Source organism: Bos taurus, chromosome 3, assembly GCF_002263795.3.
Source record: "Bos taurus isolate L1 Dominette 01449 registration number 42190680 breed Hereford chromosome 3, ARS-UCD2.0, whole genome shotgun sequence".
Classification (NCBI taxonomy): Eukaryota; Metazoa; Chordata; class Mammalia; order Artiodactyla; family Bovidae; genus Bos; species Bos taurus.
This window is the reverse complement of record NC_037330.1, coordinates 15,234,796-15,255,636: the sequence shown is the minus strand read 5'-3', so window position 1 is coordinate 15,255,636 and position 20,841 is coordinate 15,234,796. Positions and strand designations below refer to the sequence as shown.

The 20,841-nt window shown below is 36.8% G+C and overlaps 1 protein-coding gene across 10 annotated transcripts in view; it reads right to left on the bottom strand.

The window, feature by feature from the left end:
* Positions 1–20,841, bottom strand: part of ASH1L (ASH1 like histone lysine methyltransferase) — a 208,014-nt gene that overhangs the window by 42,799 nt on the left and 144,374 nt on the right. For all 10 annotated transcript variants that reach the window (XM_010802923.4, XM_024989639.2, XM_015462302.3 and 7 more), the window contains 4 exons: positions 14,454–14,548; positions 2,557–2,630; positions 856–901; positions 635–743 (listed from right to left, as the gene is read on the bottom strand). In XM_010802923.4, coding sequence (XP_010801225.1) covers positions 635–743; positions 856–901; positions 2,557–2,630; positions 14,454–14,548 — 324 coding nt within the window. The remainder of the gene's footprint in view (positions 1–634; positions 744–855; positions 902–2,556; positions 2,631–14,453; positions 14,549–20,841) is intronic.

The following is a 20,841-nucleotide window of genomic DNA, read 5'->3' as shown; positions in this document are numbered from 1 at the left end:
AATGGGTTGCCATTTCCTTTTTCAGGGGATCTACCTAACTAAGGGATCAAACTCGCCTCTCCTGTAGCTCCTGAATTGACAGGTGGATTCTTTACCACTGGGCCACCAGAGAAGCCCTCATAATGGGATTAGTGGCCTTCTAAGAAGAGGAAGAGAGAGAAGTATCTTTCTACCATGAGCATGTACTGAGGAGAGGCCATGTGAGTATTCAGGGAGAAGGCAGCTGTCTATAAGCTAGGAAGTAGGTCCTCACCAGACATTGAATCTGCTGACAATTTCACCATGGACTTCCCAGCCTCCAGAATTGTGAGAAATATATTTCTATTATTTAAGTCTATGATTGTTATAGCAGCCCAAGCAGACCAAGACAGTCCATCAGTTAGGTTTCATATATCATTTTTGATTTCTTGAGAGGATATCAGAGTCTACTTAACTTTTTCCTTTAAATGAAGTCTTTTTTTTTTTCTGGCCACACGTGGCTTGTGGAATCTTAGTTCCCCAACTAGGGATTGAACTCAGGCCCTTGACAGTGAAAACACAGAGTTTTAAACACTGGACCACCAGGGACTTCCCGTAAATGAAGCATCTTACAGATCTTAAAGCCTGGGCTTACAGAATTAGTTTAGTACAGTACCTATTGAGGCAGTCATCCACACAGCCCTTTTTGGTGTCATCATCTGGCTTCTTACAGTTACAAGTGGTAGCCTCATAACCAGAAAGGGGTTTGACATCAACGTAGACATCTTGAGAGAAGACAACAAAGAATAGTTTGTGAACATATAGAGTAATTTTTAAGTGCCAGGCTGAGAACACTGATGGTATGGAGGCAGAAAAAACAGCTCTCATTTTACTCACTTGAACGAATTTTTTTATATAGTGGGACATCTGGTTTCTTGTACAGCTAGAAGAAAAAACAGAAAAATCCCGATATAGCATTCAACTTCAAATGCCAGAAAACAGTATAAATCACTAAAAATAAAGAAATTATCTATGTACTCTGCCCATATGGAAACACTTACTTTCTGGGTTGGATACATTTGAGGTGTGATCACTTTTTACCCTGGAATAAAAGGTGACTTACCAGATCAGGGTAAGAGAACTATATTCAACAGAAACAATCATAAGTAGATTAAAGAAAACGTATTTTTTGTTAGATGTTTCTTCAGCAAGTTATTGGACAGATTTAAATGATTATCACACTGCAGATTAAAGCTATTCATTTGGATAAATTAAGACTTTATTTCCCTCTATGAAAAGAAAGGAAAACTTGCACAGGGCTTGTTCAGATGGGTAGGGTAGGTATATGATATGAAAAAGATAAGTATCCTGGCTTTTTCAGGATGATTATTGTAGGAAAACAAATTTTACATTTTAATTAAGGCAATTAATTCAGTTAATAAAGGGGAGATGGCAGGCAGGATAATGGTGTTCTCATACTGCAATAAAGAATGCATTATGAAAAAAAAGTATTAGTCAGTCTGTGAGTGTTTTACTATAGAAGACAGTACCAAAAAACAAACAAACAAACAAACAGGAGCTTGGTTTAAGCTGTTTAAGCTAAAGTGTACTAATCTATAAGAATAATCCCACCATCATTTTTCAGTGGGTACAGTGAGTCAAAACACTATCTCCTTTATTGTTATGAACTCTCTGAGACAAATATCTAACATACTGACCCTCTTAAAATTCAGGACAGACCATCAAAGAAGAGAATGCAGATGGGAATGTTCACTGCTTTTGGCTTTCCAAGATTAAACTTTGGTGGAATTCTGGCAAAACTCAGGAGCCTATTTACCTCATTTGCATGACTACTTCTATTTCCCAATGGTAGTTCCCAATATGGATTCTGGGGGCTTTTGCTAAATATAAAAATTACTGGGGGCAACTTCAATTTAGGTAAGTAAGAAAGAAAAACAGCACCTTCCCAGTTTTAGTTCCCAATATATTTAAAAGTACAAGAGTATTAAATATTTTCCCTGTTTCCTTTGGTAGAAGACTCTCTTTTGTATGTGAAAAATAAATTCCAAACTGATGGGAAGGAGCCAACGAAAATAAAGCCTGAAATTTCTTAATGCTGCTGGCAGTACATCTAAATTCTCTTGAGACCTGCATCAAACAGGATTCTTACAGAACAGAATCTTTGCTACCAGAATAAAAGTCCAGAATAATAACTGAAGGTTTCCTAAGGAAGCAGGAACTTACTGCTATTTTGAAGTTATGAGTAAAGGCAAATAGGTCATATTAAATATGGATGCAAATTCATTTTTCTTAGTCTCTGACCTTCACAGGGACACTTCTCTGTATTTCCTAAGATGAGAGCATAACAAGGAGGCAGAGAAAAAGACTTGCATCTCCCTCTCCCCCATTTAGCACTTAAGAATGAAATACCGGGGGAGGGAGGTGGAAGGGGGGGTTCAGGATGGGGAACACATGTACACCCATGGCGGATTCATGTCAACGTATGGCAAAACCAATATTGTAAAGTAAAAAATAAATAAACACATAAAACTGAAAAAAAAAAAAAAAGGAATGAAATATGGTAAGATAAGCTCATACCTGATTATGTTTCCACTGCCAAAGAATGTCATAGGGAAGCTGAAAATCAATTCTCTTTTGCCTTAGATATTTTCCTGAAACAAAACAATACTATCCATTTCAGTATTTATTTTATACAAAGAGTCAAATAGCCACAAGCTTTAACATGCACTGAGTAAAAAAAATAAACATTTCATGTTAAATTTTATGAATTTTCCATCACCAATTTTTAATTTTTGCTATTCTTTTCCACTGTGCTCCATGTGGTATATGCTAAAGATGTTTTAATTTTAGCTTATATAAAACAACTAGCATGGCAAACTTACTGCAAAAGAAGTCATCATTATGAAGCACACTAAATACTAAGAATTTGTCAATCATTAAAGTCACTAACCAGAGCGTCTATTATCTTTCCTCCATTATTGTACATAATTTAAGGCTAACTACAAAAGGAGTATAAAATTTTTCCAAAATAGGAAACTCTGAATTTAAATAACTCAAGAGTATTTACATGTAAATTTATGATCTGTTAACATTTTTCTTCCTACCTGTTGAAATACTACTACTTTTTATAGCCAGTTTCAAAGCCCCTTTCTACCATAAAGAGGCACCCTGCCCCCCAATTTCTTTACTCTATATGATCTTTTTGTTCATGAAGCACTATGATGCTCAACTCACTTCTTGCAGGATTTAGATGTTTCCTTGTTATCTGGACGTGTTTTATCATGGTCTCCAGACCAGCAGTTCTCAAAGTGTGCTCTGCTTACCCCAAGGGATCCGAGAGGTCAAAACTATTTTGGTAACACAACTAAGATATTATATGCATTTTCATTATGCTGACATTTGTACTAATGGGGTAAAAGGAATAGTGGGTAAAGCTGTACTTTTAGTATGAATGAAGGCATGTGGCACAAATCTCTATTAGAACGAAACCAGTAGAAATGAACTATACGGCATTATCTAAGAATGCTCTTGATAAAGTAGTAAAAATATTAAATCTTGACCCACAAACCAAAATCTTTATTCTGCATGACACAATGCAAGTATGCATAAAGTACTTCTGCTATATACTAAGGTATGATGGTTATTTTAAGGAAATGCACTTGTGCAAATATTTGAATGGTGGGCCGAACCAGTTGGCTTTTTTAATAGAACGACATTTTTACTTAAAAGAACTGACAGACAATGGTTATTCTAACCTAGGAACTGAAAATAAATCCAGTGAACTTGTTACTTCAAGAACTCCAACTGAAAATATATTTCCAATGATAAAATTTTAGTTTGAAGTGAACACTGAAATTTTGCAAAACTTGTGTCTACTAATTATCAGGAGATTCTGTTTTCCAATACTTATGTTTTTCTCATGAAATAAGTGGCAAATCACAAATATGAATTGTCAGGGATACATACAGGAAATGGAAGAGCAATGTAATTCAGTGAATTAATATTTTCCAATGTCTAATGCATGAAGTGATAAAATCATACATGGGTAAAAATCTATTTAACTTAGAAGAGAGATCTGGATTTTAAGGCAACAATACAAAAAAATCCATTGATTTCATACTCCAGCATTCGAATGTTAAGGAACATTTTTAATTTTTGCTATAATATCAAAGAATATCTACAATTATGTGAAATTATTAAATCTTCCTCTCTTTGACAACTTTTTACCCATGTGAGGTCAGATTTCTTCATATATTTAAACCATAATAACATCACAACAAATAGAATGCAAAAACACATTAGAAAATCCAACTGTCCTATATTAGCTAGACATCGAGAAGATTTGCAAAAATGTAAAATAAAGTCACTTTTCTCATTAAAAATTTCTGGGGAAAGTTACTACCACATCCAGACTAAGACGAAAACGTAATAAACTTGCCCTCAAAAAAATAGGGGGGAGTTATCTGGAATCAAGATTGCTGGGAGAAACATCAATAACCTCAGATATGCAGATAACACCACCCTTATGGCAGAAAGTGAAGAAGAACTAAAGAGCCTCTTGATGAAAGTGAAAGAGGAGAGTGAAAAAGTTGGCTTAAAGCTTAACATTCAGAATATGAAGATCATAGCATCCGGTCCCATCACTGCATGGCAAATAGATGGGGAAACAGTGGAAACAGTGGCTGACTTTATTTTTCTGGGCTCCAAAATCACTGCAGATGGTGACTGCAGCCATGAAATTAAAAGACGCTTACTCCTTGGAAGGAAAGTTATGACCAACCTAGACAGTATGTTAAAAAGCAGAGATATTACTTTGTCAACAAAGGTCCATCTAGTCAAGGCTACGGTTTTTCCAGTAGTCATGTATGGATGTGAGAGTAGGACCATAAAGAAAGCTGAGTGCTGAAGAATTAATGCTTTTGAACTGTGGTGTTGGAGAAGACTCTTGAAAGTCCCTTGGACTGCAAGGAGATCCAACCAGTCCATTCTAAAGGAGATCAGTCCTGGGTGTTCATTGGAAGGACTGATGCTGAAGCTGAAACTCCAATACTTTGGCCACCTGATGTGAAGAGCTGACTCATTTGAAAAGACCCTGATGCTGGCAAAGATTGAGGGCAGGAGGAGAAGGGGACGACAGAGGATGATATGGTTGGATGGCAACACCGACTCAATGGACATGGGTTTGGGTGGACTCCGGGAGTTGGTATGGACAGGGAGGCCTGGCGTGCTGTGGTTCATGGGGTCGCAAAGAGTCGGACATGACTGAGCGACTGAACTGATTTTCCATAAAAATGTTATTTGTTAACATGCAATTACATGTTAACATGTAATACAGTGAGTTTATTCATTTGATAAATCTGATGACAGAGCAATATGGATTATAGTTATATCTAAGTCAAATAACTTATGGAGGTTAATATAACAAGCTGCTGTCTGAGGTTACAGTTGGTAGAAGACTGGAGTCCATCTCTTGACAGGGAACCAAAGCTGAGTGTGTAACTACAAAGTCTGTAATGAAAAAGTACAACAAGGAAGTAAACTTTGGTGTATTTAAATAATGAATGTGCAGCTGTTAAATGAAGTGAGGTATATATTTACTCACACGAAAACTTATTTTCCAAGTTGCAGAATAATATTAGAGCAATATTAGGGCTGACTTTTTTTTAAAAAAATCCATTAAGTGGCTAAATATGGTGGGGAATGACTAAGGAAGGGCACAAAGGAGCTTTCTGGAATGATGATAATGTTCTTGAGAAAGGTCTGGATTATAGAGGAGTAGGAAAAAATTTAAAAATTGAGCAAAAGTACATTTAAGATTTGTGGATTTTATTGAGGGTAAATTCAAATCAAAAGAAAAACCCTATAAACAAACACTGAGATCTTGATTCTGACACTATGATGAAATATTTAGCTGGAACTGTATCAGTCCCTGCAGTTTACTTTGCAGTGCATCCAAAAACAGGATGGAACAACAAATGGATAAATACATGATAAATCAGGCAAATATCAATGACAAAACCTAGGTGATGGGATTTTTTTTGTGTGATGGGATATTTTGTGATCAGTTTCTTCAAATTTCTGTATGCTGAAAAATTTGGTAACAAAGTATCAGGAAAAAATAAGCCATATATATATATATATATATGTATTTGAAAGAGTTTGAAAGGGTATATGCTAAACTAGTATGTTTCTGGGAAGGGGAACTTTATCTTTCAATTCACATCTTTCTACATTAGGAATTTTTATGAGTATGTACTGTTTCTAACAACAATCAAATAAATGTAATTTTTTAGCAAGTCAAAATTGGCTCTCAGAAGACAGGACAAATCCCTTGATGTAAAGGGTTAACTCTTAGTGTATTTTCTGTAGAGAAGAGGTTGTTCAAGTATGAAGGAGCAGAGTATAAGTTCTGAACATTTAAAAATAATACTTTTCTCTTTCTAGAAAGAAAGGCATCCATTATTCATGTCAGCTTTTTTTTTTTTTTTTGGCCACATAGCACGCTGGGGTCTTAGTTCCCCAATGAGGGATCAAACCCATGCCCTCTACAGTGGAAGCATAGGGTCTTAACAGCCAGGGAAGTCTCATATTTCAACTAACTTTAAAAACACAATTTTCCCCACTGTCCAACATTTTGAGCTTTCCTAGAAACAGCTCCACAGATGTTATATGTTGCCTTTCTTTATTATTTGTATTTCTCTTCGATCCCTGGGTTGGAAAGATCCTTTGGAGAAGACAAAGGCTATCCACTCCAGTATTCTGACCTAGAGAATTCTATGGACTGTACAGTCCATGGGGTTGCAAGGAGTTGGATATGACCGAGCGACTTTCACCTTGACTTTTCTCTAATCCATATACTAAGAGTTGGGGAAAAAAATGATGAGACAGTCTTTACTTTCCTCTAATATGTCTGAAACCAGAGCCAGGTAATTCATTTTTAATATGTGAGACTCACCTAAAAAGATCCTTGTCAAATTCTGCTGGAGAGGATACCTGAGAAGAACATATTGAGGAGTTCCTCATTTGAAAAAAATACTGTTTTAGCTAATCCTCATTTTTAAAATGGAAAAAAAAATTACTTTCACCTGAAAATTAGATGAAATCATATCTTTTGTGGATTTTTCTTATTGTATACTTGAACCTTGAGATCTCAAATCCTGCCACTGAATATTAGAAAAGGAGCAAAGAAATTCTTTACTTTTTCCCTTTGAAATAAAACTCATTTTGTGGGCCAAAAAAGTCATTTTAAGGAAGAGACGACAGGAGATTGTGTTGACCTTGAAATCTAAAAGGGAAAGGTCCATGATGATTTCTTTTATAAAACCAATTCTAATATGAAAAAGATATGAACAATAGGAGGAAGAATATTTCACAAAAGCATTCTATTGTTAATCAAGTAGCTAGGCAAACGAGGAAACCAAAGGAGAGGGAGTTATTCAATAAAAAGGAGAGAGGTAATAATGGCTCTACCTCTTTTCAAGATACCTTAAAATCTGACAAAAACTTGGCCTTTTTTGTCCCCTAAATAAGGTGACTGACCTTCAGAAAAAGTTCAGCTCATTTATATATAATCTGAGTATTAGGTTATAATATTGCTCTATAAATAGATTAGAATTACTCATTTTTCCTTTGTTATTCTATGAAAATGATCCCAACGCCATCCAAAGAAAAGTTGCAGTGGTAGTGTTTGTTTGAGTGAAATGTGTGCCCAAGGGTTTATAAACAATGATAAAAGATACAAGATGAAACTGTTTAAATTTCACTAAGCAAAATATGATAAGGATTCAAGTTTTTGGTTTTATCAGCCTGAGGAAAAACAGGTGAGATTCAGAAAGACAGGAATATTGTGATTTCTGTCTCCCCTTTGGAAGAATGTCAGCTCCACAGAGGCAAGGATCTTTACTATTTTGTTTATTGATGTATCACAAGCATCTAGAAAACTGCCTGATCAAAGAGCAAGTCTTAAATTTTTGAATGAAATGAAAAGATATATTCCATGGCTTAAGTTTTGAGATATCCACTAATTGTTTCCTTTTAAGGAATATCTACTAAGCAATATTATCATCTTTCCTCAGTTTTTTGAATTCTCTTCTTCCTAAACACAATCTTTTTTTTTTTTTGGCTTGGTTCATTAATTAATATTCCTCTAGTTTCATTTGAGATATAATTTAGATGCTATGCTAAGTTACTTCAGTCGTGTCCGACTCTGTGCGACCCCATAGACGGCAGCCCACCAGGCTCCCCCGTCCCTGGGATTCTCCAGGCAAGACACTGGAATGGGCTGCCATTTCCTTTTCCAATGCATGGAAGTGAAAAGTGAAAGTGAAGTCGCTCAGTTGGATCCGACTCTTAGCAACCCCATGGACTTCAGCCCACCAGGCTCCTCCGTCCATGGGATTTTCCAGGCAAGAGTACTGGAGTGGGGTGCCATTGCCATATCACTGTAAAAGTTTAAGGTGTATAGCATAATGGTTTGAGTATGTATGTTGTGAAATGACTACAACCATACCTTTAGTTAGCATCATCATCTCTTACAAAGACAGTAAACAGAGAAAGAAAAAAAAAGGAAAACATTTTTTCCTTGCAATGAGAACTCAGGATTTAGTCTCTTAACAATTTCATATGTACAACAGTGTTAACTATGGTTATCATGTTGTTGATTATATCCCTAGTTCCTAAGTATCTTGTAACTAGGAGTTTGTACCTTTTGACCACTTACTCCCACTCCTCTTCTCACAACCTTCAACTCTGGTAACCACACATATTGTCATCCCCTTTTCTATCACTCACACACACACACACACACACACACACACACACACTTTTAGATTCCATATAAAAGTGAGATCAAACAGTATTTGTCTGACTTATTTCACTTAGCACAATGCCCTCAAGGTCCACCATGTTGTTGCAAACTGCAAGGTTTCCTCATTTTTACGGCTGAATAATATCCCACTGTGTTTATGTGTGCACATGCATGTATTATACTTTGATATACATACAACAACTCTTGTATCCATTCCTGCTTTGATGGACACTTAGGCTGTTTTCATATCTTGGCTGTTGTAAATAATGCTGCTATGAACATGTGTGTGCATGCATCTTTCCGAGTTACTGTTTTCATTTTCTTTGGATATATTCCCAGACGTGAAACTGCTGGATCACATGGCAGTTCTATTTTTAATTTTTTTTTTTTTTGCTGCACTAGTTGGAAGGCAGGATCTTAGTTCCCTGACCAGGGATAGAACCTGTGTTCCCTGCAGTGGAAGCATGGATTCTTACCCAATGGATTGTCAGGAAAGTCTTTCAATTCAAAAGAAGAAGGAAAGAAAGCCTATTGTAAATGCCCATATTTTTGCTGACTGGATTCTTTCTGCCTTACTGATGTTCCAAGGTTGTTTCTTTCTTTCCATTTACAGAACCTCCTTTACTCATAGGTTAAGTTTGCTGGCAACAAACTGTCTTAGTTAACCTTCACCTAAGAAGCCTTTGCTCCTCTCAATTCTTGGAGGGATATTTTCAATGGGTATAGGATTTTGGTTTGACAGTTTTTCTTTAGGTACTTGAAAAATGTGCCATTTACATGAATTCAGATGAGAAACCCACTGTCATTTGATCTGATTTATACCTATGCATACAGAGTCATTTCTCTCATTATTTTAAAACTGTTTTGTCTTTAGCATGCTGAAGTTTGATAAACATGTCTTGGCCTGGATTTCTTTGGCATATACTCTGTTTGGGGTTTGCTCATCTTCTTGAATCAGAAGGTTTATGTCTTCTGCCAAATTTGGGAAGCTTTCAAGCCATTTATTTACTCAAGCACTTTTTCATCTCTATCTTCTTTCTTATCTCCTCCCAGGACACCAAGAATATAAATATAAGCTCTTTTGTTATGGTCCCACAGCCTATCTCTCCTAATGTCTACTTTTTCTTTTGTTCATACTGGGTAATATTACATCATCTAGTTCACTGATTGTTCCCTGTGTATCTTTCATTTTGTTGCTGACTCTATCCCTGAGCATTGTACTTCAGCTACTGCCTATTTTTATTCTAAAATTTCTACTTGTTTTTCCTTTCATTTCTTTGTCAAGGCTCTATCTTTTTGTTTTAAGTAAGTTTATAATTGTTTGTTAAAGTGTTTTTTACAAATTATAACTACTGTAAAATCTTTGTCAGATTATTCTATTTTCTTGGTATTGGCATACATTGATGCCTTTAAAAATTCAGTTTGCAATCTCCCTGGTTCTTGGAATGCCATGATTTTCAATTCAAACCTAGACCTGGGATTTTATATGGCACGTGTCTCAGAACTAAATTTTTGTTATTGCCCAACAGTATTACATTGTGTGGCTACATCACATATTGCTTATGTGAGTGGCATGCAGAACCTCAGTTCACAGACCAGGGATGGAACCTGAGTCCCCTGTAGTAGAAGCACAGAGTCCCAACCACTGGACTGCCAGCGAGGTCTCTGGACATATATCTTCAATTTTTTGGGTACATACCTAAGCAACAGAATTGCTAGGTCTTATATTAAATCTGTCATTAACTTGATTAATTATTAAAATGTTTTCCAAAGAGGTTATACCATTTCATGTTCTCACAGCAATGTATGAGGGTTCCAGTCTCTTCACATTCTCATAAATCTTTTAATTAAAGCCATTTCAGTGAGTGTGAAGTGGTATCTTATTATGATTTTCAATTCCATTTTCCTAATGACTAATGATGCTGATCATCTTTTCATATGCTTATTGACCATTTCTATCTTTTTTGGGGGGGAATATCAATTCAAATAATTTATTCACTTAAAAATTGTATTGTTTGTCTTTTTATTATTGAGTTGTAACAGTTCTTTATATACATGGGATTTTGGATACAAGCCTCTTATTTGAAAATGTTTCTCCCTTTTTGTGGGTTGCTTTCGTTTCTTGGTGGTGTTCTTTGAAGTACAAAATTTTAAATATTAATGTAGTCTAATTTGTCTTTTTTTCCCTTTTATTGTACATGACTTTGGTGTCAGACATTTAAGAAAATTATTACCTAATGCAAGGTCACAAAAATTTACTCCTATGTTTTATAATTTTAGCTCTTGTATTTAGGTTGATGATCCAATTTGAGTTATTTTATCCTTTCGTATGGGTATATCCAGCTATCATAGAAACCATGTGCTGAAAACATCATGCTTGCCTCATTGAACTCACTGTAGAACTGTTATAAAAAATGAATTGACTAAATCAGTTCAGTTCAGTTCAGTCGCTCAGTCATGTCTGACTTTTTGAGACCCCATGAATTGTAGCATGCCAGGCCTCCCTGTCCATCACCAACTCCTGGAGTTCACTCAAACTCACATCCATCGAGTCGCTGATACCATCCAGCCATCTCATCCTCTGTCGTCCCCTTCTCCTCCTGCCCCCAATCCCTCCCAGCATCAGAGTCTTTTCCAATGAGTCAACTCTTCTCATAAGGTGGCCAAAGTACTGGAGCTTCAGCTTTAGCATCATTCCCTCCAAAGAACACCCAGGGCTGATCTCCTTCAGAATGGACTGGTTGGATCTCCTTGCAGTCCAAGGGACTCTCAAGAGTCTTCTCCAACACCACAGTTATGTAAAGGTAAAATATATATTTTGTTAAATGAGTACTTATTATAAAAAGTAAAATTTCTTTGAAATTCATTTCTCTGAGGAGATAAGGAAACCTGATTTCATTAAAAATTAAAAAAAATATTATTTTCCACTTACTCCACTGATGACAGGATGCATTACTATTTTACTTGTTTTACTAATCTAGTCACATGACTAATATGGCAAAGGCAGAGCTGGATGTAGGCCTGGCTGACTCAAAGCCACACTCTTTGTTTACATGATGCTGGGAGTGGCCTGTTCCAACAGCTGGCAGGCCTCACTCTGTACCCCAATCACAGATTATCTGAACAACAAATTAACACTGTCCACAAAAAGAAATCAGTCTTGTGACAGCCTGATGTTAAATCTTGTTTCACAGGAAAAAAGCCCACTACTGAGTTAGGTTTTTCCATTATTTACTTAATTTATAGACTACTGAGTACAGATTAGTCTTAGCGAGAGACTAAAGTGGGGATTTAAGAGTCAAAATCTTTATTTAAATTAAGGGATTTCCATTCTGGACCTCTTAAACACTATTCATGCCAGATATCTGACATAAATATTGGCCTATCCATCATTCATCTCATCTCCTTTGGAGTTAACTGACTCTATCATCCACCTGAAAAGTTAGAACTTCTTCCCAAAATGTGAGTTATCAATTAGCCAACTTCCCATCCAGAGGAAAACCAGTGAGACCAAAATGGTCATTTTTTTTTAATATGGAATTTTTAAAGTTACCTCTTATTTTCAAAGCCTGTTTATCACTAGCAGAATCTAGGAAACAGCTAAATCTGTTGAGAATCTTCTTCCACTGTCATGATTTCACTACTAAAAGCAAAAGGCTCTTTCAAAAGAACTTTGGTAGTAAGCCCAGAGTATGGAACTTACTCTTACCTTTCTTAAGTAAACAATAGTACAGTTATCTGCTGCTGCTGCTAAGTCGCTTCAGTCGTGTCCGACTCTGTGCGACCCCATAGACGGCATCCCACCAGGCTCCTGCGTCCCTGGGATTCTCCAGGCAAGAATTCTGGAGTGGGTTGCCATTTCCTTCTCCAGTTATCTAGCTGAGAATTAAATCTTGTAATGTTGTGTGTGCTGTGCTCAGTCACTCAGTCGTGTCTGATTCTTTGTGATCCCATGGACTCCTCTGTCTACGGCATTTTCCAGGCAAGAATGCTGGAGAGGGTAGCCATTTTCTACTCCAGAGAACTTTCCTGATCCAGGCGCCGGAAAGGTGGAAAGGTATGCTTGTAACGCTATGTTATAGTTAAACTGTTCTCTAGCCACCCAATACAGAATAACTGAAGCAAACTAATCTTTATTGCATAACTTGTCTATCCTTGCTGCTTTAAATACACTGCTGGTGCTGGGCCTTCTGGGGAGAAAAAAGGAACTAAATAATCATAACACAGAGAAGAGCACCACAGTCAAGAGAGTCACTGGTGAAGAGGATACTAAAAGTACAGGATCAACATCTTACTACACAAGTAAGTTGTTCTTGAAAAAAAAAATTCTCTTCTTACATTCAATAACTTATTCTGATTTCTCCTTCTTTTCTTTCATTTGTATATTCAATATTACTAACCTTCTATTAGGCACCAAGCACTGGAAAATCAAAGGAGAAAAAGAAAGACAAATGATCTTATACTCCTGAAGCTTATAATCTAGTGAAGGAGACAGATTAGTAAATGAGTAAATAAATACAGCAATTAAAGATGATAGAAAAATAAACAGGGTGCTGTGATACAGAACTGATATAGAGTGAAGAATGCTATTTGGTAGGACAATCAGGAAAATAATTTTAAAGAAAATAATATTTAAGCTGGTACTGACATTTAGCCTGTACTCATAGGATGAGAAGAAATCCACTGTGGGAAGATCTTTTTGGGTAAAGGTAATAATAAGCAAAATTATCTTTTGGCTATAAACAGCTTGGAATGGCCTAGAATCTGAAAGAAGACCAGCATGACATAATACAGTGAATAAAGGAAATCTGGAAACAGCAGAGGCAGATTAATGAGGTAGTCAGGAACCAGATCATTCCCAAGTGTTGGGATAAGGAGTTAATAGTTTAATGGTGAGTCACTGAAAGGTTTTAAATATGATTTAAATTATAAAATGACTTTTCCTTTTACTGTGTAGAGAGTGGATTGGAAAAGAGTAAGAATGAAAGTAGACAGATCTGTTAGAAGGCTACTGCAATGGCCCAAGCAAAAGATAATAGTGGCATGGACCTGAATAACAGCAATGGGATTTGAAGAGAAGCAGGATATATTCAAGGAGAAAAATAACAAAACTTGGAGATGGAATGGATGAGGAGTGGAAAGAATGAAAGAAATCCAGGATGACTTACAGGTATACTTTACTTATCTGATAAGATTCTGGAAGGTATTATTATCGGAATGCTAAACAAAGACTTAACATTTGCTCCAAAAATAAACAGAACAAGAAAACCTTGATCAATTTTCAAGAATATAAGTGATCAAAAAAGCAGTGGGTCTTCCCCCTTTGATTATTACATATCCACAAATCATCTCCCTTTGAACACAGAAAACATTAGAAACTGAAGTAATGAAATAGTTGGGTTTTCCTAGAGGACTCACTTAGAGAATCAAATGTTACAGATAGAGTGTTGTTTATTGACACTTTAGTGAATAAGATTTACATTATTTTGACCCCTAGAAAGCAAAAGAGTTTGAAAAATTCTTCAGAGTGACTACAAATTAAATGGTAAAGACTTGACCTCCTGGAGATACAGAAACAATGAGAACACAAAGACATTAATTACATTTCACGTAAACTCAAGAAATACCATTTCTTTTCAGCAATATATTGTATATACTGAGTACTCACCAACATGAATGGGGGCTGGGAATAATCCATATTCATGTTCTCCTGGAGTGTATTCCAGCTTCTCTTTCTTTAATTGGATCAATCGGCTCTTTGGGCTGTGATTAGAAAAGAATGGAAAATAGTCAAAGGCAAGAGAATTTCCTCTTGTAAAATACAGAAAAAAAAATCACTCTATCAAGCGTTTGTTTTAGTGGTAATCATTTGTAGAAACATTAAATCACACTGAATTAGTTGCACAGCTGCAACTAACAGAGGGTTGTAGGTCAACCATACTCAATTTAAGAAAATGCAATACTGGGCTTCCCTGGTGGCTCAATGGTAAAAAATTCACAGGAGACATGGTTTGATCCCTGATCCAGGAAGATCCCACATGCCGTGAAGCAACTAAGCCCATATGCTACAACTGCTGAGCCTGCACTCTAAAGCCTAGGGACCTAAACTACAGGGCCCACACACCAGAACTACTGAGGCCCGCATGTCCCATGCTCTGTGCTCCGTGAAAGAGAAGCCACTGCAATGAGAAGCCTGTGCACTGGGACAAGAGTAGTCCCTACTTGTTGCAACTAGAGAAAAGCCCTCCCAGCAATGAAAACCCAGCACAGCCAAAGATAAATAATAAAATTTAAACGAGAGAGAGGGGAAAAAAAAAAAAGAGAATGCAATGCTATTTTGAGTTAAAAATCACCTTTATAAATATAATAAAGAATGCACTTGGCTTCACAGTAATTTATGCAAAAATACTTAGTTAACAAAATGTTGTTGTTGTCACTGTTCAGTCACTAAGTCATGTCTGACTCTGAGACCCCATGAACTGCAGCATGCCAGTTCTCCCTGTCTTTCACCATCTCCTGGAGTTTGCCTAAGTTCATGTCCATTGAATTTCATAAAGCAGCAAAAATTCCAAATTCACATTTTAGAGTGATAATTTTTAAAAGTCTATCTACAAAACAAATGTATTTTCTTTTTCTATAATTTTGAACCCAAACTAGTCATTTCATGTGACTCTCCTAATTAGGGACAAAGAAAATAAGCAGTAACAAATGGTTTATGTGCAAGAAACTATTCTGTGTGACTTGTTCTACATGTCAAAATTAGATGATTTATATACATACCTGGTTGGTAAATAAAATTGTGTGGGGGGAGAAGTATTTGTTTTAACAGTGACTTAAATCTTAATGTATACTTTTTGTTGCAAGAGTTACTAAGTACTTTCATATATTTTTAAAATCTAAATTTTTGGAATTGCCTTATAGTAATTATATATAAGAAAGAGCCTCATTAGCATTCTCCAACAGTTCTGCAGAAGGAACCTAAACTTCAGATATGATCATAATGACTGCTGTATATTTGCTTAATGGTTTATAAAGTACTTTCAGATATTATCATTTATGTCAATCCCGTAAAGTAAGCAAGAAATGTTTGACAGATTTGAAGTGATGCTCTACAAAGCTGATTTGCTGACTAACTAGTAAAGAGATTCAAGATGAAAACCTCAGTTTCTTGCTAAATTCCTATTCAATTCCTATTCTTATTATTTTATTCTATCATGTTTCATCATCTTTTTTTTTTTCCCCATCATCTTTTACTTCTTCCACTCATCTTACTGGGTCGGTGTTCCTAATGTTTGTTGTGAGATAAAAATCTCAAGCAGATATATAAAAAGGAAAGGAAGAAAAGAAGGGAGAAAAAAGAAAATGAGATAAAGAAGGGGGCCACATTCAGTCGACTCTGATTTTATTTCAGCTTAAAGTTCTAGTAAATAAGGCAAGGTGAATATATTTCTTTCATGAATTATGACATACTACCTTTCTCCAAACAAGTCTAGTCTATTGTATCTTGTAACAACTAGGTATGTGAATATACACATTTTGCAGATGAGAAAACTGAGGTCCAAAAATTAAGGTATTTGAAGAACCCAAAGTTCTTATTAGAAGACTGGTTCTTTCTAGTGAATCTCTCATTTGTTTATTCAACAATTACTGAACACTCATTAAGTCCAGGCCTTGTTCCAAGTGCTGAGAAACAGTGGGGAATAAGACAGTTTACCTGGGTAGGCATACAAAAAGGAAACAAGAAAAACTAATAAAACTAGAAAAAAAAACCACAACAGAATATAATAAATGCTAGGCAAATAATTAAAATGTGATGAACAGCAAGGTATTTGGGAAGGCTTTTCTGAGGAAGTAACATTAAGCTAAAATGTAAATGTTACTCACACTCAGGAGAGGATCTGGAAAATAAGAGGAAAATCAGGCAGAGGAAATGGCTGGAATAAGACGAAAGTTTAAATGAGATTGGAGAATTAGAAAAAATAAAAGGAGACTGAAGCAGTCCGGGTGAAGTTAGAAACTAGGTCATACGAAGTTTAAAGGCAGTGGTAAAAAGTTCGGGAAACAGTTACAAAGAAGGAAAGGAAAGATACTAGACTGTTCTACTTACATCTAAAGATCACTTTTCTCATTTTAAACAATGATCCAGAAAGTGATTTGTGACCAGAAATATGAATTTTTTAACCAACCAAAACCTGTATTTCTTTACTATCAAAGTCAAAAAGATCAGGAAAACAACCGTGTCTAGAAACCAAGCAGTCTGTATGAAATAAAATTTGGTTTACACTTTATTAAAGATTTAACCAAACTAATTAAACAGATAACATAAAAGCTTTCATTTAGCTAACACAGGAATGGAAGCAAAACTAGTATCTTACCCTGGTGCTAAAAGGGTAAGCAAGCATACAAGGGGCAGTAGTGGTGAAAGAGTATACTTGGCACCCTGAAGTTAACAAACAAAACCACACGCACACACACCCTCAGGGTCACCTTCAATGTTTTACTCCTTCAAATAAATGCAACCCTGAATGGGAAAAAAAAAAAAGTGATACTGTTAGTGGATCAGTTGTGTACGACTCTTTGTGACCCCATGGACCGTAGCCAGCTAGGCTCCTGTCCAGGCAAGAACACTGGAGTGGGTAGCCACTCCCTTCTCCAGGGAATCTTCCCAACCCAGCGACAGAACGTGGGTCTCCTGTACTGCAGGTGGATTCTTTACCATCTGAGCCACCAGGAAGATGGTAAACCCTGAATACATCCCATCAATTACAGTCTCCCTAAAAGAATCAAATTAATTCCCTGATTTTGCAATGCTGATACCTAAGATGAATGACATCATCATAGATAAGATAATCATGTGAGAAACTGTTTTCCTAGTTCTTAGTCAAGTCTGATTTTAGTTCTAATTTAGACATAACCATTTGTTTCCCTGTTGGTTATAACATGGAAGGTGCTCTGTTTTAAATATCTGCTCCATGATATTAACAGAGAGAATTTAGTCGTTTCTGTCCATTTGTCTTAGAGATTCTGAACATTCCTGCCATTTTCTGTGGTACTCATTTGTGTGCCACTATCAGTTTAAAGTAATGCTCAAAATTCTCCAAGCCAGGCTTCAACAGTATGTGAACCGTGAACTTCCAGATGTTCAAGCTGGTTTCACAAAAGGCAGAGGAACTAGAGATCAAATTGCCAACATCCACTGGATTATCGAAAAAGCAAGAGTTCCAAAAAAATGTCTATTTCTGCTTTATTGACTATGCCAAAGCCTTTGACTGTGTGGATCACAACAAACTGTGGAAAATTCTTCAAGAGATGGGAATACCAGACCACCTGACCCACCTCCTGAAAAATCTGTATGCAGGTCAAGAAGCAGCAGTTAGAACTGGACATGGAACAACAGACTGGTTCCAAATAGTGAAAGGAGTACGTCAAGGCTGTATACTGTCACCGTGCTTATTTAACTTATATGCAGAGTACATCGTGAGAAATGCTGGGCTGGATGAAGCACAAGCTGGAATCAAGACTGCTGGGAGAAATATCAATAACCTCAGATATGCAGATAACATCACCCTTATGGTAGAAAGTGAAGAGGAGCTGAAGAGCCTCTTGATGAAAGTCAAAGAGGAGTGAAAAAGTTGGCTTAAAGCTCAACATTCAAAAAACTAAGATCATGGCATCCAGTCCTATCGCTTCATGGCAAATAGATGGGGAAACAGTGGAAACAGTGGCTGACTTTATTTTTTTGGGCTCCAAAATCACTGTAGATGGTGACTGCAGCCATGAAATTAAAATATGCTTGTTCCTTGGAAGAAAGGTTATGACCAACCTAGACAGCATATTAAAAAGCAGAGACATTACTTTGCCAACAAAGGTCCATCTAGTCAAAGCTGTTTTTCCCAGTAGTCATGTATGGATGTGAGAGTTGGATCACCGAAGAATTGATGCTTTTGAACTGTGGTGTTGGAGAAGACTCTTGAGAGTCCCTTGGACTGCAAGGAGATCCAACCGGTCCATCCTAAAGGAGATCAGTCCTGAATATTCATTGGAAGGACTGATGCTGAAGTAGAAACTCTAATACTTTGGCCCCCTGATGGGAAGAATTGACTCATTTGAAAAGACCCTGATGCTGGAAAAGATTGAGGGCAGAAAGGGAAGGGGACGACAGAGAATGAGATGGTTAGATGGCATCAATGACTCAATGGACATGAGTCTGAGTAAACTCTGGGAGTTGGTGATAGACAGGGTGGCCTGGCATGCTTCAGTCCATGGGGCTGCAAAAAGTCGGACATAACTGAGCAACTGAACTGAACTGAACCCAAGAGCTCTGACCGAGATACACAATGAGATTGTTATTTTCATGCCTGCTAGTGTAATATCCTATGGATACTGGGATCAATGAGAGATTTCTCACTAATCAAGGAGAAATTTCCACATTCAAATCTTATCATTTAAGAAATACATTTCATAAGGCTACAACTGCACAGACAGTGATCCTCTGACGTAACCTGGCAAAGGAAACTGAAAACCTTCTGGAAAAGATTCTAGATCCCATTAAGAACATTCATGGTTCACAGGAGGCGGTCAAAATGTCAACATTAATAGAAGTTTGGAAGACATAGCCAACCCTTATGGATGACTCTGAGGGGTTCAAGACTTCATTGTAGGTAGTGTACTACAGATGTGGTGGAAACAGCAAGAGAACTAGAATTAGAAGGGGGACCTGAAGGTGTGACTGAACTGCAGTCTTACACGATTTTCACAGATGAGGAGTTGCTTCTCACAGATGAGAAAAGAAAAGTGGCTTCTTGAGATGGAATCTACTCCTGGTGAATATGCTGTGAAGATTTTGCTGAAATTAGAGTATTACATAAACTTAGTTACTAAGGCAGTGGCAGGATTTGAGAGGATTGACTCCTATTTCGAAAGAAGTTCTGTGGGTAAAATGTCATTGCATGAAAAAAAAAAAGTGTAGTTCATGCTGCAGAGAAATCACTCGTAAAAGGAACAAAGATGTAGCAAACTGCACTGCTGCTTTGTCTTCAGAAATTGCCTCAACTGCTCCAAACTACAGCCACCACCCTGATCAGTCAGCAGCTGTCAACATAAAGGCAAGACTCTGACAGCAAAAAGATAACAACCTGTTGAAGATTCAGATGATGGTTGGATTTTTTTGACAATATAATACTTTTATTCAGGTATGTACATTTAAAAAAGACATAATGCTATTGCACACTTAACAGACTACATTATAGTGCAAACATAACTTTTATAAGCACTGGGAAAAAAGGCCTCCGTGTGACTCCCTTTACTGCAATATTCACTTCATTGCAGTGGTTTGGAACCAAACCTGCAGGATCTCTGTGATATGCCTGTATGTATAATGTAAAGTGCTTTTTAGGCTCCTCTTCAGAAAAAGAACCTATTTTCCTTTTAATGTGGGAAAAACCCAGTGCTTCCCTACTGTTTCTTTCCAGTGTACCTCCTTTTACACAGAACATGACTGCTGACACCTCTGGTCATCATATGTGTGGAAGTTTTTCACCACACCAACAAATTCTCTTTACACCAGCTCGGTGTCCTAAAACTAACTTAATTCTAACACCATCCACCTGGAGACACTATTAAATCCCACAGATTAAGGACTCAGTCCCAAAAGACTGCCTTCACTCAATTTCAGATGTCACCTGAAAACAGTAAGTTTCCAGGTTACCCACAAGTTATGTCCTACAAACTGGAGGTCCCCATTACCTCTTCTCTCAGGTCTGATTCGCGACAGCCCTAGCCTCTCTGGGCGTATCACTGTCCTTGTACTTTCAATTGCTCAGCAACCTGGAAGCTCTCTGAACTCCATACTATTAGGATTTTATGGAGGCTTTATTTTTTTTTTTCCCTTTCTTCCTATTTTTATTGGAAGATAACTGCTTTACGAAAGCAAAAGATATTAAAAAGAGGTTGCAAGAATACACAGAAGAACTGTACAAAAAAGGTCTTAACACCCCAGATAACCATAATAGTGTGGTCACTCACCTACAGCCAGATATCCTGGAGTGTAAAGTCAA